The 27,421-nt window shown below is 37.8% G+C and overlaps 1 protein-coding gene across 2 annotated transcripts in view; it reads left to right on the top strand.

Moving 5' to 3' along the window:
- LOC107705051 (protein LAP2-like) overlaps positions 1–27,421 on the top strand; it is a 92,568-nt gene that overhangs the window by 26,053 nt on the left and 39,094 nt on the right. For both annotated transcript variants that reach the window (XM_016508172.1, XM_016508171.1), the window contains exons 2-3: positions 17,959–18,166; positions 22,806–22,923. In XM_016508172.1, the coding sequence (XP_016363658.1) occupies positions 17,978–18,166; positions 22,806–22,923 (307 nt within the window). In that variant the 5' untranslated portion in view covers positions 17,959–17,977. The remainder of the gene's footprint in view (positions 1–17,958; positions 18,167–22,805; positions 22,924–27,421) is intronic.

Genomic DNA, 27,421 nt, shown 5'->3' with positions numbered 1-27,421 from the left:
TTTGTTTGATGATCTGAAACATTAAAGTGTGACAAACATGCAAAAAAATAAGAAATCAGGAAGGGGGCCAACAATTTTTCACACCACTGTATAATTGCTGCATTCTTCACAATGTATTTGCCTCAGACAGAAGCAAGTGCCATATTCTTTACATTTTAAGTAAATTGACAAAAACTAGCGTATGCTTAGCTTTGCTAAAAGGCAAAGGGGCTGCTGGTATCGTGTAAATGACGATTGAGCGACTTGAACTTCTCTGTGCTTTGTACACGGCAGGGGGCTGCTTGAATCATGCAAATGATGGTCTGTGAATCCCTGTAAACCTTCTCTTATAGACAGCACTGTCAGCGACAGGGCTATTTTCCCGCCAACTTCAGGTCCCGGCTTAGGTGGGGAGGGGTGAGGAAAACTCGGGAACTGGGCCCACGAGGCCTGCTACCGAAGTCCTTAGGGCTTCGCTTACTGGAGGGTACACAAACTCGAGCAGCACTGTGTCTGTGTTTAAATTTCAAATAAAAAAATAAAAAGTTTAGAAATCCTGTATAATTTATATAATGTGAAGAGAGGACATTGTATAAATCTCTGGATTCAAAACATTATATTGAATAATCATACCATCCATGACACTTCTCTTCCAGTGCATTTATCTATTTGTGTCCAGTCGTCTAGCTGCATCTGGGTGGATGATGTGGAAACTGAAACTCTGTCTGACATTTAGGGACAGAGACATGGGGATTGTGGTGATTTGCTGTCCTCTCAAGCTCATATTTCTGTCTTTTGACTCACCCCTGAGTGTCCTGAGCTGGTCAGATGACACAGAGATGGACACACAGACTTTAAGGGACGGTCACAGACAGAACGATGAGACATTGTGCCTAACAACACCCTTTAGCCTTGACCTTGCACTCTCAATATAGCAGATTTCCTCATATCTATGAAATAGTTCCAAATCTGTTGATTCAATGAGCCTAGAAAAGAATAGCCATTATATACCTGTGACTGCACGTTATTTGATTGAAACTCGATGTTAGTGTGTCAAGTTGCTTGGCAAATGTAAATAAACTACAGTTATGGTCTGTTCACACCAGACGCGAAGCAAATATGCGCATCGCGTCTCTCGCTCTGGATTACTCGCGGGATGTTTTTCGTGTCACTCACGCGAATAAAAACATAGCGCGATCAACCATGGTGAGATAACTACAATCGCTGTTTTGTACCTGTTGTCAAAAAGTCCCAAATACGATGGAAAGCCAAACGCCGACGTGTCTGGGTTCACAGCACCATCCAGAGGAGGATGAGTAACGTTAGGATCCTGCATTAATGTGTGTGTTACATTTTACTACGGTGTATACATTTTACACTGATATTACTATTCTTTTTATCATTGATAGCAGCATCTCTGTAGCCATGCTAATAAAATACAACTACCACTACAACTGATTTTAATGGTTTTCTATGCTCCAGACCTATATAATAACAGACGGCTACAATAATGCTCTCTTCCATTGTCTGATTCAACTGGACGTGTCAAGAAGCTCTTCGCTGATTGGCTTGCGTGAGAACGCGTCATGGGAATTTTCCGGTCGAGTTGAAATTTTTGAACTTGCTCGGAAGACGCGATTGAGGCGAATATCGTGTGTTTGCTGCAAACGCGTCGTGCATTTCGCGTCATTCTCGTCGCCCGGCGTGAATTCACCTCTATTCGTGTCTAGTGTGAACACACCATTAGGCTAATGGACTATTTTGCTCAGCTGTTTAGTTGTTTATGGTGACGTAACATTTATTGAACCTTCCATGTCTTCTCATATTACCATTGTACACCATGTGGGGAAATCACCGTAGCAATTGGCCTCTTGTGCTCACTGCCTGTGCCTTTGTACCTGTCCGAACAATAACCTTTGAAAATAGGTTACCTAGTTTTAGTGTTGTTTCCTGTATGCATTGCTGGCAGAAGAAAACAGACTTTGGCGTCCGACTGCAATATCAAAACACATGCCAAGAAAATCATCATCAGCACTTTTCCATTTCGCAGATCTTATTTTGGTTTCAAAAACTATGGCCTAAATTATTGCAAATTGAACAGCGAGTAAGTGAATCACCAAGTGCGAAGGTCCCTCTCACGTCTCCATTCACAATAAGACTAATGTAGGCGATGCAGCACAGGTGCAGTGCTTCGAGTGAGATCAGATTACCCGCCCTCAGTTCAGAGCAGATCTGTCAGGACAATAGCGGTTTTGTTTGCCTCACTGCCGTGAGACCACTGCGCATTGAAAAGCACGGTGAGAACCAAAACTAAAACAGTGGAGCAGAACTGGACAAACCGGTTGTGCTGCTTTTGTCACCGATACCAGTGTTTTTTCATCTCTTTTTATTCTCGGCTTCACCCTTTCTCAAGTTTATATACTTGTTTGTATACTAAGAAATCCACGTTGTCTGTGTCAGAGATCTTCCCCGAGCGGCGGCGTCCTGCCTGTGAGTCTCTGAAGCGATCTTGGCCGCTGAATTATTGAGAGATGCCTCGGCCCCTGCTGTGTCAGCTGGAGGTGGAGGAGATGCGCTCGTCAGCCGGTGACAGAATGAAATGTACACCCAGCCTTCCTGCTGCTCACATGCGACCTCTCACCTCTGGGCTGGACACACATACACCTCAGCCGACGAAGCTGACACCTGACCCCTGCTGTACGCCCGGACACATGTTAGAGCCGCCCGAGAACAGGCCAGATAAGAACAAGATGATTACAGCACTGATCCTGCATTACAAAGCAACTTACAAAACACAACCTACTAAATGCTTTTCAGAGGAACAGTTCAGCCCAAAAAAGAAAATTGACTGACTTACCTGTCCTTCAGCATCATTACTCCAGTCTTCAGTGTCACGTGATCCTTCAGAAATCATTTTAATAATTTTCAAGAAACATTTCTTAATATCGATGTTAAAAACGGTTCATATACTTCTGGATATATTTTTCAATGAATAGAAAGTTAAAAAGAACACCATTTATTTGAAATAGAAATCTTTTGTAACATTAAAAATAAATAATGCATCCCTGCTGGATAAAAATATTAATTTCTTTCAAAAACAAGAAAAACTTGCCAACCAATAAAAATATGGTTTGCATTGTCAGAAAGAACTTAAGACCATGAGGTCGACTAATCTTTCAAAGTAGGTTGGTTTAGGATCATGTCCATGCATTTCTTAGTCATACATGGACACAAACTTATCCTAAATAATTTCTTAAATATCTATAACATTTTATTGCACAGTCATTACACAGTCCTTTGGTATATTCATAAAAATGGGAACGTTGTTTACAGCAGGCGGTCTGAAGGCGGACAGAATTTGTCTTCAAATGTCTTGAATTAAATTTAAAATGTTGCTTTTTGAAGGGGATGATGTTAATTTAGAGATGTAAATTCTCTGACAGGATTTAGCACGCATGTTAAAGCACAGCACAATAAAAGTCACATCTCTAAATTCATCCCCTATAAAACAGAATATGAAAACAAAAAGAAGCAAAAAGCATCTTCAGCAAAAAGGTGTTGAATTTACATGATTGAATAATGTATATCAGTTTCACATGAATTAAGTTACACAAACATGAATCGTTACTTCAACATCATGAATATAAGAAACTGACCTAGCAAAGTGATTTCATATGGTTCCCTGACACAATCTGTTTATATTAATTACCTATATTTTGTGTCACACCACTGATAAATGCTAGTAATCAAGTGCTTCTTGAATACAACAGCATAAACATGATCTTTATGTACCGTCCTCAACTTAAGCAAAAGCTCTACTCTAAATCCCAGCATAATTGAACATTAAACACTATCAAGTTTTCTTTTTTCTCATGTTGTTTAAAAACAATGAGGCCTAATACTTAATTTCAACAGTTTTAATCTCCCCATTAAGTCTCATGCAGTGCGTGCTGGGAACCAATGTTTCAACAGTAAAAAATCATTTTCGAGTGCTGTTGAACATACATTTGCACAACTTAATCTAGTAGATTGAACATTTTAGAGAATTATATTTATCAAATGCAAATAAATAAAGTTTAGAAGAAAAAAACGTTGATTTAAAAATGATTGAGTAAATCAGACAATCGGATTTTTCCCTTTTTTTTCCAGTGCTTATAAACTAGTCAAACTAGTCTGTACGTGACTAATTGGTTTTTGGATGACTAGTCAAACTATTTTGATCCATCCAACTGTACTTTCATAATGTCATTTTCATTTACTTAACATGTAGAAGTCACTTGTCCAAATACGAATGACAGGAATCACGTGTTAGGAAACACTGATAACTTTGGTCTCGTCCGCATTGACCTGCTGGACATCTAGTCAACAATTCTGACCGCTTTCTGTTTTGAAGGTTACATCCTCTACATTGTGAGTAAATCAGTTGCATATGCAAATTATGAGCTAGATAATGTCTGTCGTTAGCCAGTGGCTAATAAGCTGTTAGATTTCACTCGTCAGTGATTGAGTTAGCAGCTATGTTTAGTTCTTTAAAGCGCTCTGTTCCTGTTCATATCAATGGATCCACAGCATATTTGACACATCGTAAACTCTAGTGTGAAGACACCCAACTGAGAGCGCTCTGTGTTTCTCACACACGCAATCAGAGAGAAATCGAGATGGCCTTAAATATCATGCAGAATTGATGTGCTGCATATAAATGGTATTCTTGTGTTTTCCTGTCAAAATGACTGCGTTTGTTTGGAAATATTCAGCCTTTAGACTAAGCAGAAGCAAGCAAATCAGTTTGAGTGAACAAAAAATAATGTAATTTTATATAAATATTAATACATTTATATATTGACAGCGAGTAAACTAAAACATTTACTAGCCAATGGCAATATGCGTAGAGGTTTGGTAGATTCATAGTGTCATTTTTGCATTTTACTTAAGTGTCAGTCCAGCTCTTGATTGCAGGACTCCAGAAGCAGGACTTTCCATGTTGGCTTCCTTGTATTGAGTCAAATAATCTTTCCTGCGGTATTACAGTATTCAAGCAGAACTTGCCCTACATTACTGTGCCAAGTGATACAGATTTCCAAAGAGCTGTAACTAAACTTCAGATCATCAGATCACGCACCATCCTGCTATTTTCAGTTCTTCCCTCTAGACTGCATATTCTCAGGGTTATGCTTGATGTTTTCTGTGTTTCTCTCTCTCTCACTTTCTCCCTGGCTTTTTCTCTTCCCGTCCAAATATGGCGTATTTTTCATACGCATCGCCCCAGCATTCCTCCGGCGCGCTCGGTTTGGATCAAAATCTGATCCATGCTGAAGTGTTACCCAAATCCAGATCTCCGATAAATATCTTCAGCACTGTCAGAAAGCGTTCATTTCTTTTAGATCTGACACGCTACACGGCTGTGGGCTCTTCAAGTGCTGTCCGTCCGTAGATCTGTACGACAGGATCTGAGAACGTTTCCTTCTCACCATCAGGAACTGAGAACTGTGTACGTCAGCAGCTGCAGACAGGCTAGCGCGTATTAGTGGGGGCTGTTTCTTGGCGACACGTCTGTTTCTTGCTCTGGTTTACATTATGCAGGCTCTGAGATGGCAACAGTGCTTTGCATCAGAGAAGCTGCAGATGAGCTCTTCCTGTTGTGAGCAGAGAGTCTACGATAACCGCAGGTGGGGAGAGGGCCGGAGGAGAGCGAAGCCACGTTGTGTTTAAAATGTGACCATTGTCTAATTGGTCGTCGGAGCCGGTCCGTGGAGCTGTGGGAAATGGGTCAGAGAGTTCCCACACGGCAGCCCGCAGCCACGGAGAGCCTCTGATTCACACCGAATCATTTGCCTTGAACTTCTTCATCAGAGCCACGCTGAAATCTCAGCTGTCATTTACTTGCTATTTTATCACTCCAAACTACAGGAGTGGAGCTGCTGAGCTCTAAAAATGTCTTCTGAAGTCATACAGATTTATTTGAGGAACAGAGCAAAATTTAAGCCATTATTCACTCAAAATCTCTTCTTATCACATTTCTGCATATTCAAACTTGACCTGTGACTAGGGCCAGTTTTCACTACATTATTATTGTAGCTAAAAGAAGTCACAGTAATGATATTGCAATATCTACAGAATTTTTTTAAGCATTTATAAATAATGCTATCAGTCAAATTCATCTTTAACTTTTTGTTAGGTTTTTTTTGCCCAAAATATGAGTATATGGAGGCTAAAAAAGAGAGTTTGTTTGTATCAAAGCTTGTTTCCACCACTGAATAAAAAATAAAGAAGGTAAATTGTGATTTTTATCTCACAGTTCTGACTTTTTTTCTTGAAATTACAGGTTTACATCTCACAACTCACAAAAAAATTTTTTTTGTCTCAGAATTGATATAAATTCACAATTTCATGTTATAAAGTCACAATTGCGTGATGTAGTTCTGACATTGTAACATGCAACTGTGAGCTATAAAGTCAGGATTGTGAGATATAAACTCACAATCGTAATAAAATAGACAGTATTTTTTTCCTCAGAATTGGACTTTATACCTCGCAGTTGCTAGTATCTGTCTCACAATTCTGAAGAAAAAAAAAGTCAAAATTGTGAGGAAAAAAAAGTAAGAATTGCGAGAAAATGCCAGAATTACAAGTTTATTTCACACAATTCTGAGAAAAAAAGTCAGAATTGCAAGATCTAAACTTGCAATTGCGAGAAAAAATTCAGAATGTGTAATGTGTAATATTAAGAAAAGTCACATTGGTGTATAAAAAAAAGTCATATTTTATTATTATTTAGGAATAATGTAAAACACAGGTAAATTAGCAATTTACTAACTTTATAAACACTATAAACATGTATTTTAGTTCCCCTCACTCCACAAATCCATTAAAAATGAATGGTATTCAGAACAATTCAATTCAAGTTTATTTGTATTTTCACGATACAAATCGTTGCAAAGCAACTTTACAGAAAATTACGATTTTTGGCATTTTTTAATTAATCGGCATCGGCCGACTGTGCTGCAAATTAGGCCGATTTATAGGCAGGCCCATCTGCGGGCAGCTAAGCGTTGTTGCGGAACGCCGGAGAATCTCTCTCTGGCTGCGTGAGAGACGGAGCAGCTCACACTCTGCAGCCGCTTCTTGTTCACACACAGCTTCAGCTAATGATGGCAGGGCAAAACAGACCGTTTCGAAAGCGTAATTACGTTTTACCCTACTAGAATTGATGCCGGAAAGTTATCATATTCATAAGTGCAACAAGTCATTTGCATGTGAAAGTAGAAACACATGCAATTCAGACGAAACTTCTGGGCTGACTCGTGAAATGTGTGTGTAGGTCCGACAATAGCATCCACGATGTCATCGCTCGTGGCCAGTGTACTCTAAGCAGTTATGAGCAGCAGGCTGTGTAATATGTGTGAACTCTTTTATTTTGGTTATCACTTGGCCATTTGACTTATAGCAGTGTCCAGTGTTTCCCATACATTGAGTTATTACTTCGTTGAATAAACTGATCACTTTTTTCATTTCAAAATTAAAATGCTGTGCTGGTGTTTTTATATGAATGTATCTTTGAAAAGAACCGACCGTCTTCAGAAAAACTTCGGTGTCATTTTCATTTCGTCTTTCCTGTAATGCCTGATAAAGTAGCGTTTGTGACTGAGCGCAGCGCTTATTTGATTACAGCCCCGCTCCCAACAGCGCCTCCTGCTGGCAGAGAATGAATTTGCATTTGCAAGTCTGTGGGAAACACTGGTGTCTGTCAGCAAACATAAACAAAAAGCATGCTTCAGAACTGTTTTGAGAAGGTGCTTAAGTTTTGAGCCATGTATTATGTGCATTTGATCAGATATAACTGCAGTACAAGATTATGAGATGCATTTTTTGAATGCTTGGCCAAAGAGATGTGTCTTTCATCTAGATTTAAACAGAGAGAGTGTGTCTGAACCCAGAACAGAACAGAAACAAAAAATATAAGTAGTATGATAAAAGCAAAACTGAAAGATGCGGTATGCAGGAAATGCGCTGCACAAATAAACTTTGGCTCATGTGCCTCTCATTTGGCATGAATCCAGATGTTTTGCAAGCTTGACTTTGAACATTTCAGAAAATAATGCAATTTACATTCCGGAAAATACAGTAATGTCAACTTGTTTTTGTTTTTTTGTTTTAATCTGATTAAAAACCTGAATGTTGTCTATGTATAAAAAAAACATTGCCCAGTGTTCTCCTCCAAACAATAAGGAAATTTAAAGAATTAATTCACTTCCAGAGTAAAAATTTCCTGTTAATTTACTCACCCCCATGTCATCCAAGATGTTCATGTGTCTACACGATCCCAGCCAAGGAATAAGGGTCTTATCTAGCGAAACGATCTGCCATTTTCTTAAAAAAAGAAAAATATATATACTTTTTAACCACAAATGCTTGTCTTGCACTAGCTCTGCGATGTGCGTCCGTGACTTTGGGCATTGCGCAATCACGTTGGGAAGGTCAAAAGTTGTTGTATGTTAAAGAACACAAATTAATGTCTTTGTGTCAATTCATTGTTTAAAATGGCCCGTTCATGTGTGTATCCTGGTTGTTTAAATCTTTTGAAACCTTGTTTTTGTGCTTGTTTTGCACGTTCGCTTTGTAAACACTGGGTCGGTGCTTCCGCCTGTGTCACGCGCGAGACCTTTCCAACGTGACTTAATGCGTGAAGTCCAGCTAGTGCAAGATGAGCACTTGTGGTTAAAGTATATAAATAAAAAAAAAAATTGAAAATGACCGATTGTTTCGCTAGATAAGAGCCTTATTCCTCGGCTGAGATCGTGTAGAGCCCTTTGAAGCTGCACTGAAACTGCAATTTGGACCTTCAACCCGTTGGTCCCCATTGAAGTCCACTATATGGAGAAAAATACTGGAATGTTTTCATCAAAAACCTTCATAAGCATAAATATAAATTTGTTGCATCTCTCATTGTATGGGAAAGAGCAATGTGAATTTTGGAATGTGAACGTCTGTGAACTTTTCCTTTCAGAGAATCCTGTTCAGCGCTTCCTCTGAGCTTCTCAAGTCACATTGTTTTTCTAGATTTTAACTACAAGCCTGTACTTTATTACACAGAAATCCAGCTTAAATGATCCATGGAAACAATCTCCATCACAGTGGCGTGGCCTTTACAGTGCCAGCGTGTGTGTGAAGGATTTCCTGCTGCCACTTCCTCCTCCTCCTCTGCTCCACTCTCTAGGTGTGATTTTACCCCACAGGTGTTTTCTTTGGAACATTACCCACCTGTTTTTTATGCCAAATTATCCCGCTAACCTTGAGGCGCACTGCCGCTGTGGAATGTTGCAGTGCTGCAGCGTCTGTCACATTGTCCACTGTTTTCGCCCCTGCCATACTCCCACGTCGGGCTGTAACCATGGCAACAGCGGTGACCCGAAGGGTTAAAGGCTGCGCGACGGGCTGGCGTTTTCTGGATAAAGAGAACCGTGTGGACTGGCACAAAAGAGGGAGGACAGATTGTGGGAGGTCTGTTTGATGTGAAAGTTGTGCCAGCAGGCAAATCTCTCTTGTACCTTCCCTGCCCCCTCTTATACACTCACATACACACACAAACAAACATTTGGATTATAGTTGAGCCTGGATGCACAGTTATGATAAGTGAGAAGAACAGTTTGAAGACAGCTGTAAAAACTAGTTACATTTACAGTTTTGGTGCTTGCAAAACTTTCCATCACAATGCTTGATTGTTGTGGTAGGTTGCATTTCTGAGTGTTTTTAACCTGTTGCTATGCAGTTGCTAGGAAGTTCTAGTGCTTTGCTGGTAGAGATTGCCCTGTAATTGACCTATCGGTAAGCCCCGCCAGATAGATACCTTGCTAAAGCACAAGATGGCATTAACGTTCTGCTTGAGCAGATGAAAATTGTAGTTTAATGAGAGTATGACAACCAGAAAACGAACGTTTTTGTCTTCATTGGGATTGGGGGTGAATGCTTTGGGACATTTTGCTCCATTTTGTTTGGGTTTAGGAAATAGAATAAAATAAATTCCATTGCCTATCCTCTCAGGATACCTGGAATCACTGTTACAGGTACCCCCCAGGCACATCGTTTTTCCATTTTTGAAGCATAAACCCCATAAAAACGATGCGAGCTTGGGATCTTCCAATGTTTCTCTATGGCGCTGAAACCTAAAGATGTCCGAGTTCCGCTCCCCGTGTAACTGATATTCGACTGCCATTGGCTCATCTGCGTTCGAGGGGAGGGGCTTACCGATAGGTCAGTTGGTTTCAGCTTGGTCATTGTGTCTGACAATAATAGGGCCCTATGAAATCTAGTATATTCTTTAGCATTTTTTTTTCTTCCTGGATTCCAAATTTTTTTCCCCCCAGTTTTAATTTTTTAGGATTAAATTTTCTTGGTTAAATTTTAGTAATCAAAAAGCATGTCTAATTAATTTAAATATTTTAACTTAATACAATTTAACAACAATTTATTAAATAAGGTTATTCATTTTATTAAAATTAATACATTTATTTATTTAAAAAACCTTTTAGGGCCCTATGAAACCTGTTAAATTTTTTCCGTGTAACTGATATGCGACTGCCATTGGCTCATCTGCGTTCGAGGGGAGGGGCTTACCGATAGGTCAGTTGGTTTCAGCTTGGTCATTGTGTCTGACAATAATAGGGCCCTATGAAATCTAGTATATTCTTTAGCATTTTTTTTTCTTCCTGGATTCCAAATTTTTTTCCCCCCAGTTTTAATTTTTTAGGATTAAATTTTCTTGGTTAAATTTTAGTAATCAAAAAGCATGTCTAATTAATTTAAATATTTTAACTTAATACAATTTAACAACAATTTATTAAATAAGGTTATTCATTTTATTAAAATTAATACATTTATTTATTTAAAAAACCTTTTAGGGCCCTATGAAACCTGTTAAATTTTTTCTTAAATGCAGTTTGATTTTTCCCAAATTCAGTGTTTTACTTTTCAATTGTTAAATTGTAATAATCAAAAAGCATGATTAATTTAAATAATGAAACTTATGCAATTTAATAACAATTTATTAAAATGTAACAAAAATACAATTTTAGAGGGCTATGAAATCTGTTTTATTGATTTATTTTCATAATTGTTTTCCCCAAATTCAGTGTTTTCTGTTTTAATTTGTCTATATTAAAAATTACGGTTTAATTAAATTTAAAAAAGCATGTCTAATAGGGCTGTGCGATTAATCAAAATCGTCATAAAATCGCGATTTGAGCATGCTCGATTTCTAAATCGATTTATAGTAGTACTGGGCGGTATACCGGTTCATACCGCAATACCGGTGTTTAGTTTTGTTATGATATTAATTTTTAAAATACCGCAATAGTATGTCGCTTAAACAACGTTCGGAACGCGACACTGTTTGAAAGGGGTCCGTTTTCACTGTTGCACTGTGGTGAGGGAACAGCTGTATGTGTTACTAAGCGTCCGACATATTCTGTTACACCAAATACACAAAATAATGATCTTTAAAAAAGCATCATATGACCCCTTTAAGGATGGCGTCAAATAGGGCTGTGCGATTAATCAAAATCGTCATAAAATCGCGATTTGAGCATGCTCGATTTCTAAATCGATTTATAGTAGTACTGGGCGGTATACCGGTTCATACCGCAATACCGGTGTTTAGTTTTGTTATGATATTAATTTTTAAAATACCGCAATAGTATGTCGCTTAAATAGCACCTGTCGCTTACTGATTGTTTGGAATTATAAATATGAGTGTAGTTCGTCTGTTAATATCACATGCACTTTTTTGTTGTTTGTTGTTTTTTAGTTTGTTACTCAGACGCAGGCAGTGCGATATAGATCAGTGGTGGTGCGCGCGCGTTTGGTATAAGAGCGAAACCTGCGGGAATGACTATATAATAATGCGCAATACAAGCATTTAACCGGAGCGAATGAGACGTATGTGAGAGAGAAGGGGTCGTCGGAGAGAAGAGAGCGAGAATGCGTGGCTGATGTTATTGCCTGTGCCGCTGGTAACAAAACAGATCAGCTCGAAATCGGAAAGAAGTGAGACTGACCGACCGATCACCGATCCGGGCCGATCATGAGGAAAATCGGCCGATTCCGATCCCTGGCCGATCGATCTGTGCATCTATATTATAGACTAATGATCATGTGACAAATGTTTTATGAAAACCTAATCTGAAGTGCAACAAACTATCCAAGATCTAACAAACTATCCAAGAATTTAATTAATTAGACACACAAATATATATAAATAATATAAAATAAATAAATACATACAAACAAAATCTGCTAATGGTCATAAAAATGTAATATCTTTACACTTTAAACAAAAATGTAATATCTTTACACAAAAAAGGTACAAAACTGTCACTGGGGCAGTATCCTTTCAAAAGGTACTAATATGTTCACTTTAGGTACTAATATTACTAATATGAACTATTAAAATAATAATGTGTACTTTTAAAAGTACTAATATGTGTTTTGGTACTAATGGTACTCCTAAATGGTACTAATATTTAGGTGTAAAAAGGTACAAAGGTGTGCCGTATAGCTTTTGTACCTTAGGTTTCACCCCAGTGACAGTTTTGTACCTTTCTGAGAGTGTGTTTGCTAGATAGTTTCTGTGTAGCCCTGGGTCTCTCTGATTTTCTGGTCTGTAGATATGGTCTTGGGTCTTTTCTTCAGTGTGTTGTATGTGTTTTTGTTGGCGCAGAGGCCATGTGGTGTTCATTACTATTGACTTGCTGAGCTGCATCGCTCCTTAGAGACAGTTGCATCCTCTCTGAGGGCTGTATCGCATGGCATGCGTCACGTGATGCTGTCAGCACCAATAGGAAGTAAAACCATATTTTCCCACGCACTGTAAATTAATAAATTATGCATGCCCGTTTTTAAGCCTCAAGAGAGTAAATGCCTGGAATGAAAAGAACAAAAATTACTGTTTGTAAAAGGGACCTGTAGTAGCGTTTGTGGGTTTGGACAGTCTCTGCTGGTGCTGAATAATCTCACCGTTGCTGAAAGTGTAGTTGAGTGTCTGTCTTCTGTTCCTCATCCCTCTAGCTCTTACACACACTCTGTAGACGTCTTAACGTCAGCTATGCTGATTGCAACAAGATCTGGCTGTCATTGTCCGCCAGTGTGTTAAAAGGGAAGCACTCAACCTCTTGCATTGAGGCCAAGCACGCCCATTTCCCTCCACAGGGCGACGTCATCGGCCGTGTGTTTGTTATGACTGATAAGGGCAGGCCTCTGGAGCGCAGCGTGTTCTTATTCGCTATCACTGTCTCCACAAACTTTCCGCAACAGCCAAACTTAGCAGTTGTGAAAGTAGAGCGACCACAGCTGTTACAACCTTACCAGGGGTTTCACTGGCCCTACATGTGTGTGCATTTGTAACGTTGCTTTCAGAATGTGCTGTTTGATGGTTTTCTGTGGCTCTGCAAGGAGATGCCTTGCAAAAAGTTTCTAGTGTTCTTTTCCATAATTTCTTTGCCAACAAGCTGGGACTGATGTAGTGCTGTGTTCAAAATATCGATACGACGATGTATCATCAGAGATTTGACCCTGTATCCCCTGTACAGCTGGCCCTGTATCGATATTGTGGCACGTGTGCAGCAGTGGACCACGTTTAAAAATTCAGTGCAGTCATGTATCGTGATACGTATCGTATTGTGGCCTCTGTATCGTGATACGTATCGTATCGTGACTTTGCTGGTGATACACAGCCCTAGACTGTTGAGCTTGAAAATGTAAAAATACAACATAAAAAGTACAGTAAAACTAGCCCGCAATGTACTACCTTACATTCAAACTTTTTTGAATAATTAAAGCAACTTCTTTGTCTAGACCAGGGTTATTACTGTTAACTAAAACAATTGAAATAATTGAAATAAAATAAATGCTAGCTGACATAAAAAAGGCAGCATTCCTCATCTTTATTTAAACTTGAAGAACTGAAATAACTAAAAGAAATGGAAAATAAAAAAATAAGTTTTTTTTAGACATAATAAAGACTGATTAAAAAAGACAAACAACAATTAAAGTGAAATTTAAAATATTACAGTAACTATAATACTACAGCAGTAACACTAGTCTGGGCTTCAGCTCTTTACACTTTACATGTTCTTTTAATCAACTTCATAAGGTGCATCCTAGGATGCTTCGATTCTGAGAAATTGGCGTCTTTTTCTTTCATTTTTCAGTTTAACTCGTACATGTCTCAGTGATTTCCCCCCCCCAGATCTGTTAATTTATTCAAAAATACACTTAAAAGTGTATTTACTTAAATACAACTTTTTATGGTGAGCATGTTTTTAATTTTGAAATGATTAAATAACTATTATTACTTATTACTTTTTTATTATTAATTTAAATATTTAAATTAATTTTCACATTTTTGGGGGGCACAAACAGTCCTTATATCATAATGAAGAAAAAAAATCTTGAAAAGAAACCATGTTTTTTTTTATCTCTCTGAGAGAAAAAAAATATGAAGCTGTTTTACTCAAATTATTTGAAGAAAAAAAAGTCCAGCTAATCAGTCACACTGTGCAACCAGTGTCCAGTAATGTACAAAACAAACAAATAAATAAATAATTAAATGGGAAATTATATTAGACCCTGTAGACCCTCATGACAAAAGTCAAGGTCAATAAATCAAAATATGACAATCAGATAATGTTTATTATCAGATAATCAAATAATTGACAAGGCTGGGTTAGTTCAGGTAGTATAATGTCATGTGGTGCGACCATGATTATTTATATATATATAGCCTAGCTTTATTAAGCCTATGTTTTTCTCTGCTCGCAGAAGCGCTGCAGGTGCGTGATGTGATGCATGTCAATCCTCATGTTCTGTTGTTTGCTGCTTTTTGCGCATGTAAAATTAATCCCCGGGAAAAAATGTTAGTATTTTTAACGAGTCACAGACACTTATCCTTTCTAATTTAATTCAATTCTAATTTAAAATAATCTTGTCGGTTAACGGTTAATAATCGGTTAACGAGCGTAGGTTAGGAAAAATAACCGAAATGAACATCCCTAGTTTGGATGTGAACGGTCCATTGATGCTCTCTCGGTCCAAACACGTGATGAAGAGCTGGGCTTTGTCTGTCTGCTGATGAGGAGGAGGAGAAAGGTCACATTCTCCACACTCCTCCACAACGATCTCATTGATGCAGCTGCATTCCAGAATCAGTGATCTAATCCAGCACATCTTCATCATCTTCATCATCACATGAGCCCTGAAGCAACACACGTCACATCTGGTTGGAAGCGGAAATCTTTCGCACATTTTCCCACACTTCTCCCTTTGACGCGATATAATAAAGCCCGAGGCTGAGAGGGGTTTTTCCCTCCTGCAGTGCTTGTGTCTCTTTTGTGCGCTGAAATTCCCGTGTAAAAGCGGATACTCTAGCCAGCCCGTCACAATACCGCAGGACAACATGTGTGGAAACACAATGGTGCACCTGGACCTGCTCCAAGAGGAGCTAGGCTTGAGGCCTGTGTTTTCACTTTCCTTAAATCATTCATATAATAGGATTCTATTCGTTTATTATCCAGTACTGTTGACATGTCATTTTCATATCACATTACCCATGTCTGCCTGACCTTGAGAGGTGTATTACTGTAGCCAGTGTGTTTAATATCTAATGACCCGACATCACCAAAACAACTGCTGCTGTTGTCTGGGACCGTGTAGCCTTGTGATTCAAGATCTGGGCTTCTGACCAAGAGCTTGCAGGATTACTAGTGTGAACTGATTCTACTGATTAACCACCTTTTGTGACAGATATACAGGTTGTTTTTAGATTCTAGATTGTAATCGTTTACGTTCTGCTTTTGATATGAGTACAGGTCTATTAGACTTCAGAAACAGAAACATAATAACATTTATTATGAGTATTGGGTCACACTTTAGTTTAAGGTCCCATTCTCACTGTTAACTAACTACTAACTATGACTTTTGCCTCAATAAACTCTTAATTTGCTGCTTATTAATAGTTGGTATTAGTTGTTAAGTTTAGGTGTGGGGTAGAGATTACGGGATCTAAAATATGGTCATGAAGAATAAAGCATTAATATATGCTTTATAAGTACTAATAAACAGTCAGTATGCTAGTAATATGCATGCTAATAAGCAAGTTAATAGTTAATAGTGAGAATTATTGCAGTTTCTCCCATTCATAAGTAATAGGAGTGAACCGTCATTGTATATTTATAGGCTTTGATAATGTTAACCAGTAGCCAAAGAGTCTATCAGGTATTGTTTTAGTGACTTCTATTCAGTCTGTCTTTATATGTAACACCCTCAGTTCATGATCTAGTCGATTTCAATAGATAACGTTCCAAGCTATGTTTTTTCTTATCGAATATCCTGTTTCACTAGGAAAACATGTGACATTCAGGAAGTTAAGGTTGTCGAACAAACTTATGTTGACGTGCTGTGAATGATGCAGAACTGAATTCCCGTGGCTCTGGTTGTACGACAAGTGTTCTCATTTTGATCATTTTCAGATGTTTTCTCAGCAGATTTCAACATGGCTCATACTTTTAAATGGCACTAGCATTGGCGCTTCATTGTTGTCATGCACATGCATTGATTGAAGGGCTCTTCATGACGGTCCAGAGGAGAGTTGCGTCTATAGCAGGGAATTGTTGTTGCCGCTGGGTTTGGATGGCTGTAAAGCAGCGCCTGTGAAAACCGCTCTGTGTGTCGATTCATGAGCAAACCTTGGGCCGTCCTTTTTGATGCCGTATCGAGGGCCTTTTTCAATTTCAACAGAATGAAAGGACATCGTATAATGACACTGTTTTCAGGCCGAGCATGAATATAAATGGGTTTTAATGAATGTTAATGTGCTCCTCTCAGTCCTGTTGTAGATGATGAGTAATTGTTGGCTGTATTAGCGGTATCTTTATGTCCAAACCTGTGTTATCTCGCCAACAAAATTAGTCAAGGAAACATTCATTTGTTCATTGGGGAAAAAAAAAAAACTTTAACAGCACACATTTCAGTCAGTAATTTCTCGAACTGCCAAAGATGGGACAAAAAGCTTTATGATAATAAATAGCATGTTTTAATTTAAATTCTAGTAATGCTGTACAACATATTCACAACACATAATTCAATATCAATATCATAAATGGACAGTGTTCACACATTATACTTTGTTTGCTGATAAAGCCTTTATAATATGTTTAAATCAGTGTTATTGTTGTATCATTGAAATCCTATTTACTGTAGTTTTTAGTAATATTTTGAATCAGTTCTTATTTTCCTTTTTCATTTTAATTTTAAAATTTTAGTAATTATGTTTTGTATTTTTGTCATTTTTAGTCATTTTTGGTTTTATTTGTCTGTATAGTTTTTATTAATTTCTATTCCATTTTGTTATTTTAGTTGACTTGGCAACTAGCTTAAACTTAGTATTATATAACAATATTTTTTTAATATATTTAATTTAATTTAACATATTTCAATTAACAATTTTTTAAAACATTTTTTTAATAATTCTGGTTTGTTTTAGTTAACTATTATAACTCTTGTTTAAATCAATGTAATTTCTTTTTTTTTAATCTGGTTGAAAATTTTGGTTGAATTTTCATCTGTTACAATTTGACACATTCACAGTCATAACATGAAAATCTTTTCTAGAAAAATTATAAATATGACAATTAAATGACAAAAAATTAGGGGACATGTTTGCCAAAAGAAAAAAGCTAAACTGTCTAAAATGACAAAAATAAATAAGTCCTTTATTTTAAAATGATTTTAAAAATGGTCAAATGAGCAACACCTACTTCAACTATACCTACTCAAGATCAATTACAAATCATAAAAAGCTGGTTTCCTGCACCGTGTTCAACTAGCTGTAAACCAAGCTGTTTTGACAGCGCTATCCCGTATCGCAGTGTTCCTGTCCATGAATTATTAAGGTTCATGAGGTGCTGATCATGTTCTCTTTCTCCTCTCTAGTGCTTGAGCTGTGGTGAGGATGAGCAGCAAGCGGAGTTTGTTTTTGCGGCTGGTGCCATGCCGCTGCCTGCGGGGCGAGGAGGACCCCGTCACCTCGCTGGACTACTCACATTGCAGCCTGGAGCAAGTCCCGAAAGAGATCTTCAGCTTCGAGAAGACCTTAGAGGAGCTCTACCTCGACGCCAACCAGATCGAGGAGCTGCCCAAAGTACGAGTGCCCTCTTGCGCCACAAACACTCTTACATTGCATGTCTCCAAAAAGTTAATTCAATGCTTAGACGGTGAAACGTTACGCTTTTTTGTTAGCTGGGAAGCAGCACATCCAGTCCACATGTTGTTTTTTTACTGGCAAGCTGTTTACAAGCAATAGATTTGCTTACACAGCAGGCCTGCAATGTGTGAATACGCCTATTTTTGCCTTTTTATGGTATTCTAGATAAATACATTGAACTACTTATGTATTTGTTTTGAATTGGTTTAAAATCTGTAATTTAATTTTTTTCGGCAACCATCAATTTAACCAAATATTATGAAATATTGTAATAAACTTGCAATTCTGGGAATCATTTTGCAAGATATAAACTTATTTTCAGAATAAAGTCAAAATTGTGAGATGTTAACTCCAAATTGTAAGATATACTCTAAACTGTGAGAAATAAAGTCATAAAGAATTGTTATAAACTGACAGTTCTGAGAAAAAAATGCATAATTTTGACATGTGAACTAGGGCTGGGTATCGATTCAGATGTCCCGATTCGATTTCGATTCGCAAGCTTTCGATTCGATTCTTGATTTTTTTATTACATTCAGTGAATATAGTTTTAATACAAATGCTATTGATATTTCTAAAAAATTAACAGTAAACATCAGTTTACAAATAGTGAATTAATAAAAAGACATTAAGAACCACATACCTGTATTTTAAACCTATTCTGTTTTTTTGTCCTTTTTTAAACAATAATGGGGCCCTATAAAATGTTCTTAATTTTTCTGGTAATCAGATGAAGGCATAAAACATTAATTTAATTTATCCTAATCAAATGAAAAGTAAACCCTTTTATTTTTTGGCGAACAAAGTGCTGCACAACAGAGGTTTACTGTTAAAATTAAAAAGAAAACAGATGAGATTATTCCTTTAAAAATAAAGATTTATTAATATTTATTAGCAGTAGTAGCATTGAGTCTTAAGACTGCTAAATAGTAATATATTCTGACAGTTTCTTAACGTTAAACTAAACTTTTATTTTGACGGGTTGCCGTGAAGAACTTGCAGCTGCTCTTTATGTGATATGACAGTAGTTTTCTCAAATGAAATTGTAAAATGCTAATGAAGTGACTCTCAGAGCAGCTGTAGATGACATTCGTGTTCATATCATTGTATAGTGAGACAGCAGAAGCTGAAAACACTGTGAACATCATCCGCGCTTTAGTATGTGTGTAGTAAACAAAACCGTGCGCCCCACCATTCATTGATTGCAGAAATCATGGCGCCTTGTGCGTGATATCAAATGCTTCCGCAGATTTATAGTATTACTATAGCATTTCACCTGAGCATTGCGAATCACGCGTATGGCCATGATAAGCGCTGAATGAATGTCAGGCTTTCTGTTGTAACATCACGCAAGGTAAATAAGGGTGACATCTAGTGGAGAAGACTAATGATAAGATTCACGTTAATCAGATCTTGTTTTAAATGTGCTGAAATAAATAACGGAATTCGATTCACGGCTTTTGAGAATCGATATCGAAACGACGCCATTTAAAGAAATTATTAATCGAAAAATAGATTTTTTTGCCCAGCCCTAATGTGAACTCAGAATTGCGAAATATGAACTTGCAATTCCGATAAAGTTAGAATTGTAAGTTAAAAATCCACAATTATGTTTATTACGTTTCAGAAATGTGCTTCCATAAAATGTTGTAACTAAAAAAGATGAAAGTATTTTAATGTAAGAAATACTCAATTTTTTTTCACTAGATGGGGACAAGAATAATTTAATAATTTCTTCATTTATATGCACCAATATGACAAAACAGTAATTAATCGTAATATTTGCAGTAAGTGTCATTGAATCAAAGTTATGAAGCAGTTCATTATAATCGACAGTTCGAACTGATTTTCAGAAATGAATCAAACATCAACTTCGCTATTAAAACATCAGCTCAACATTCAGCTCTTTCATATTTGCAAGTTATGAGACAAGATGGGTTAAAATCATTGCAGTATTCACTAGAGCTGACCGATAAGGGTTTTTTTGGGGACCGATACCGATATTAGGGAACAATATCGATATATCGGCCGATATTCTTTGTGTATATTATAGTACAGTACCAGTGTTGGACTGGTACTATATATAGAATACAGTATATACATAAACAGAATATATATACATAAACACATTTTTTGCAATGATCACTCAGATGTGGTGATCAAACACTTATAATGACGTGACAAAGATATGTAATGGAGGCAGGGCATTTAACAATTTAACAATAAACTTTATTATCCAAAATGAGTCTGACATCAGTGCACTGAACAGTAAAGTTGAAGTTTATTCAACTTTATTTAAATTCAATTCAATTCCATTCAACTTTATTCCACTGAAGTTTATTTCACTTTGGAACATTCATTCACGGATTTGCGCTACTGTCTTCACAACACACAGACGAAACTTACTGAAGTGTGAAGTGTGACATAATATACCTCTGTAAATAAATACAGTTTAAATTCACGTCTCGCGCACTTTAATGCCCTTTGAATGAAACATGTACGTTTCCTTGGAACTGGAATCATGGCGCAATATCATGTGAAGTCCACTTCGCAGGGCACTTACGGTCGAATAAGACAACGCTTGAATGCTGCTGCCTGAACAATAGCTGCCTTACTGAAGTGAAAGTGTTAGCTGATGTCACTCGCGACACTCGTGTCTCGCGAACGCGGTGGCGGATCTCCACCAAATTCCTTCAGCTCGAGGAGCCCTCTCGAATGCCACCCTCCGCGCGTCGGTAGCCCCCTGGGTTCCCCAGGTCGGTCGGCGCCTGGCCGCAAATTTAATCGCCCGTAACTCCCGGACCCCGGGGGCTATTGACATGGGGGTGGTCTCATCCAAAAGGGGGCCTCGAAACGTACACTCAATTTGGCATTCGAGAGGGTTCATCGAGCTGAAGAGATCCCCCAAGTTTGGTGCGGATCCGCCGCGCCGTTACGGAGATATGGCCGTTCAAAGTTTCAATGGTATTCCATATGCTTAAAGGTGCAGTAGGAGATCTTGGAAAATGCTAACTTTAGCCTGATAGCACTGAAAGCGAACTTCCCACCCTCCCTGCAATCGCCGTCCAAAGCCACGCCCCCTGAACGCATAGACGCTCACAGACCAGAATACCAGAGACAACATTACTGCAATAGGCTACATCAGCCGTTCTCAATTCCAGCCCATGTTCCGAAGAGAAGTAAACCATACACTTAAAGGTGCAGTAGGAGATCTTGGAAAATGCTAACTTTAGCCTGATAGCACTGAAAGCGAACTTCCCACCCTCCCTGCAGTCGCCGTCCAAAGCCACGCCCCCTGGACGCATATATGCTCACAGACCAAAATACCAGAGACAACATTACTGCAATAGGCTACATCAGCGGTTCCTAATTCCACTCCTCGCGCCCCCCGCCCCCGCTCCCCACATTTCATATGTATCTCTTATCACGTGCAACGTTTGTTCTATTCGACCGTACGTGCCCTGCGAAGTGGACATTACAGGATATTCCGCCATGATTCCAGTTCGAAGCAAGCGTATACGTTCCATACAAAGGGCATTAAAGTGTGCGAGACTGAAAGTGTGTGAATTGAAATAGTATTTATTTACAGAGGTATATTATCACACTTCTCTAGTAAGTTTCGTCTGTGTGTGAAGACGCTGCGCAGCGCAAATCCATGAATGAATGTTCCGAAGTGAAGTAAACTTCAACGGATTTCCCCTGCTCAGGGAGTAGGGAATAATCGATGAACACTGGATTGGACTGGGATTGGGAACCGCTGGGCTACATCATGTGTCATTCACCGATGAGAAAACTTTAAAAGTACTACAATACCAGGAAGGAAGATCGGGTTGTTGATGTTTGTCTGCCATTCTCGCTCTGTCTGCACAGCATGCGTGAATGCGCTGATGGCGTATCCTGTCTGCGCGAACCGGGTGCGCAGAGGTATGCAAATACATGCATTGACCGGCAGGTAGGAAAGCCAATTAAAATGCTCGTACCGAGCGTTTTGATTGGACGAACATTTCTTGGTCCTACGCCTTCCACAGAATATATAAATACAGATAAATACATTTAGACCACTTAACTTAATGATTGCTATCGGGATGTGAAGAGACTTTCAACCAGCATAACAAAAAATGTTTCTGAAGACAATCACCTGTTGCACCTTTAAGCTTTTAAGCATTTCATCCAAGTCGCCAGACGCAAACAATGGAGCACACTCTGCTGGACAAACTACGTAATTGCACCATTTTATCTGCGTTTTATGTTCTGTAAAAAAATTTATCATATCGGCGGCATATTCACCGATTCCGATATATCTGCGACAGGCTCATATCGGCCGATAATATCGGCAAAACGATATATCGGTCGGGCTCTAGTATTCACTGTGTTGCTTAATTGATGTCGCTAGCAAAGTCATAACAAATATATGATGAATATTCAATATTTCAGCCAGCCAGGATGTCTAGTAAAATTCATGTTGGTTACAATTAACATCTACAAGTATTTGCGATCAGGTTTTGAAGTAAATCCAACTGCTCATCAAATATTAATATGAAGTTTGATCTCATTAACTTTTTCTCTTTCTTTACAGCAACTTTTCAACTGCCAGTTGCTCTACCGATTGAGTCTACCGGACAACGACCTGACGGTGCTGCCACTGGGCATCGCGAACCTCATCAATCTCAAGGAGCTCGACGTCAGCAAGAACAGTAAGAAAAGCGGCCAATTCATCTCCTCTTTCTTTTTCCTTTTCGGAGTCCAGTTACGCTATCGGACAACCCATAACCGAAGCGGAGACTCACTGACCTCTTATCTGCTGTAATTCAATTCATCACGGCCAGCTCCACGTTTTGGATTTCAGTTTACGCTGAAACACACAATTCATTGATTCCAGCCTGCACACTTGCGAATCCTAATAAATTAACATTCGTGTGTTGTTCATTGGTTTAGAATTGTGTGCAATTCAAGTCGATAATCCAAATCTAACAGCATTTCAGTCAAATTAAACATGCAGTCTTTGTATGTGCGATGCATTTGGAAGTATTACACTATTCATTTAGCAACATGCTAACATCCCTAACCGCTGGGTTCTGTTTCCTACCACTGTGCTTCTTCATCTAGCAGCTTTAAATGTGTGGACATGTTCTGTGTGATCAGCCCTTGGAAGCTAGCTGCCTATCTAGATCCGCACTCAATTTGATATTGTGTGCACTGATGGCGATCAGAAATTTGTCACTGGAAACAGTTTATTCCGTTCTGAGTGAATGAGCCAAGACCACAACACTACAAACACATGCTCAAATCACTTTGTGTCTATGTTTACACATCATTTCATCTTTCAGCTGGTGCGTTGCAGGATCTGATAAAGTAATGACAGACAGTGACAAGCTCAGCCGAGCACAGGAAATCTCATTCAAAAACTTTTTTTTAATGTAATACGCTGTCACATCCTAACAGTAGTGATTTTGATTAGTTTGTCATTTTTTACACTTTTAGTAATAGTTTCAGGGTTTCCTTAGCTGACTAGTTTGAAAATATGTTGTTTGCACATCCTTAATTTGCAAATGAACATGCTGATTTCTTTTTCAGCAAAATGGATTTTCTGCATTTCTAGAATATCAAATATATATATATATATTAGGGGTTGAACGACTTCTGATTTTTTAAAGTCGACTTTTATGTGATGAAAGTCGAATCGAAGTCGACTAGTCGCTGATGATGTCATTAATGAACAAATAAGTCTGGAGCTGTGACAACCTATAACAGCTTTTTTTATCAGTTCTTTTGTCTTTGGGTCGTTATATTTCTCACAGATTTCTGCTCATTCTAAATGATACAGATAAAGTAGCACAGTAAATTACATTCATATGAATGCATTAGTGAGAGCCATTGCGTGTGTGAATTAATTCTACCTGGCAGCGTCTCTCTACTAGTAGTGAAGCTGTGGGATTTAGTTATTAAGAAATAAATGCTTGAACTTTTCAGTTTCTTATATATATAAAAAAAAAGAAATAAAGAAATAAATAAAGAAATTGACATTACATGAGCTACATTAAACCTAAATATTTTAAGCATTGAAGGAATTTTTTACAGTATTAAAAAAATAAATAAAATAAAAGGGCTTATGAGAATAAATAACGATAAAAAAATATATTTGCAAACAGGTTATATGTGTTTATGTTAGGGTCAGTAAGAAGTCAGCTGTATTTATTTGATTAAAAAAATAAAACTGTAGTATTGTGAAAATTTAAATAAAATAGATCATACTTGACCTAGACTACCTGTTAAATATGTTAAAATTAATTTAATGGTTTTTATTCTTATTATCAGTGATGAAAACAGTTGTGCTTTATATTTTTGTGGAAACCATGTTGATGAACTTTTGATAAATAGAATTAGTTCAATTTTTTGTAACATTATAAAAGTCTTTACTGTCACTTTTGATCAGTGTAATGCATCCTTGCTGAATAGTATTCATTTCTTTCAAAAATAAATAAAAAATACAGAAATAAATAAATTCTTACTGACCCCAAACTTTTGAAGGGTAGTGTATACACCACACTCAAATCAAATCAAATTAACCAAAACAATCAAAGTCAAAATAATAGTCATATATCAAATAATAGTCATGAAAAGCCAAATAATCCTATTTACATTATTAATACATGTTCCTCATCATCCTGTCTTTTTCTTCTTGTCGACCAGTCTGTTTTACATAAGTAAAATGGGTTGTATATTTATTTGCTTTGCACACGTCACTCCACAGCCCCTACTGCACAGACGTTCATTTGCAGGTTTACATGACTTTTAATCGATACTCCCTTCCCGACGGGAACATGTCTGTTTTAGCAGAGCCACTAAAGGTGGGTCACATTGTTCAGTGGATGAAAGCTCACCTGTGTGTGTGTGTGTGTGTGTGTGTGTGGTTTGCTCTGTGTGGCGTGCGATGGTTTAGTTTGCATCTGAGTGAGTTGAAGGGAGGGTATCTTAACATAACATTGTCACACTCCAGCTCTTGCGGTTAGTAGGACACGAAGTAAGCAGTCTAGCTCTAATGCTGCTTTTCTAAAAACAGTGTTAGGTTTCTGTTTTCTTTGGTGGTCGATTTTGAGAAAGACCTAGTTGTTCAAGTGTTATTACTTAAGTGGGGCACAAATAGTGATGTGGCTAGGCATGGACCGGTATGAGATTCTGACGGCATGATAACCTTAGATAAAAAAATATATCACGGTATTGCGATTACAGCTCTAAAATATGTTATTTTTAAATGTCTGGGTAAAAAAAACTACTTTTTTTTTCCACTGAACACATATTTAAGAAACATAGAACATTTTGGAACAGTAAACATGTCAGGCTAAATAATTAGAATAAATAATTAAATTCTTCTTAATTAAATGCAGTCACTTAAGTGAGCCTAAACCTGCAGCTCAACAATAATCAGAACATAAATAAATTATTTTCTGTAAAAAAAAAAAAAATGCAGTCACTTAAGTGAGCCTAAACCTGCAGCTCAACAATAATCAGAACATAAATAAATTATTTTCTGTAAAAAAAAAAAAAATGCAGTCACTTAAGTGAGCCTAAACCTGCAGCTCAATAATCAAAAATATAATCAAAACATAATTTCTGTAAAAAAATCTAATACAATTTTTGTATAAAAAATGCAGGCATAAACCTGCAGCTCAACAAGGTTTTTGGAGACATGCTCGCTTTCTACATTTATGATGCAGGAATGTTCACCTTTCCCGGATTAAGTTTGGAGCTATGGTTTGGAGCGGTGAGGTCGAGGATGTGTGCACATAAACACATAAACATGCACACACACACACATGCACGCACACGCGCGCGCGGTCTCTCCGTACAACACTCAAACAGTGGCAAAGTTAGTTTTTTTGTTTTTTAAATGCGTGATTTTGAACAGATGTAAACAATGGCAGGAGGCTTAAAAGTATAGACGTGATACCAGCTAAATGTAAGTATTGTACTAAATCGCAGAAAAGTACAGTACGTACGTTAGACTGCTATTTCTCACTCTGTAAAGTAATGTGAGGGAGGAAACTAGTTGACGTTAGCTAGTTAATTAGCCATGTTATCTGCCTCGGTAGCAAGCCAAATAGTATTTATTTCAACACTGAAACAAACGGCGGATGGGTCTTGATCGGGGGTGAAAGAGGGAGAAAACCGAAGATGACACAGATATATAGTTTATGTTTGATTTGGAAGTATTTATTTAGCGATCGGCGCTAAAACGTCATCTGTACGGAACATCATTGTGTACGGAACATGGCTAGTCTACTTTACCCGAAAAATTCCCATATGACAGACTTCGTCTTTTTCGACGGGGGAAAAAGTTGCAGGGATTCATCTCCTTCGGCCATCCCACACACAGGTGACTCCGCTCACACCAACCGGAGGGGGAGGGGTCGTGTGACTCTCTACGCTCTTCGCTGCACACAACTGAGGGAGTCCTGCACTTTCCGTCTTTGACAACACGTAAAAAAACTGCGCATACCGCAGGAACGTTATAACGGAAAATTTTTGAGGTTTTGAAACCGTGACTTTTCCAAACCGCGGTATACCTTGAAACCAGTTATCGTCCCATGCCTAGATGTGGCTCATATGAATTTCAGCTATTTATGTTGGCATATTCAAATTCTGATTTCAGATAATACTTCTAATCCCAAAACCCCCAAATATTTAGCATATAAAGTATACTTCCAGTATATAAAGTTTATGTATTATTATTTGGAGCTCTAATACTATTAGTAGTTCTTATCACTATTGAAAACGGTTTTTGCTGCTTAATATTTTTGTGGAAACGATGAATAGAAAGTTCAAAAGAACTGCATTTATTTGCAATAGACATGTTTTTACTGTCACATTCTGTTATCATTTTGTTATCTTATTTTGTTTTTATCTTACTTGCACCAAACGTTTGTCTAGTACTGTATCATGATTTCCACAATCATGTGAAGCAGCACAACTGTTTTCAACATTGATGATAATCAGAAATGTTCTTGAGCAGCAAATGATCATATTAGAATGATTTCTGAAGGATCATGTGACACTGAAGACTGGAGTAATGATGCTGAAAATTCAGCTTTGATCACAGAAATAAATTACATTTTAAAATATATTCAAATAGAAACTGTTATTTTGCATTGTAATTAGGGATGCACCGATACTGGTATCGGGCCCGATACTGAG

Source organism: Sinocyclocheilus anshuiensis, unplaced genomic scaffold (genome assembly GCF_001515605.1).
Source record: "Sinocyclocheilus anshuiensis isolate Anshui unplaced genomic scaffold, SAMN03320099.WGS_v1.1 scaffold95, whole genome shotgun sequence".
NCBI classification, from domain to species: domain Eukaryota; kingdom Metazoa; phylum Chordata; class Actinopteri; order Cypriniformes; family Cyprinidae; genus Sinocyclocheilus; species Sinocyclocheilus anshuiensis.
The sequence above is the reverse complement of the archived record's forward strand: the minus strand, read 5'-3'. Positions and strand labels throughout refer to the sequence as shown.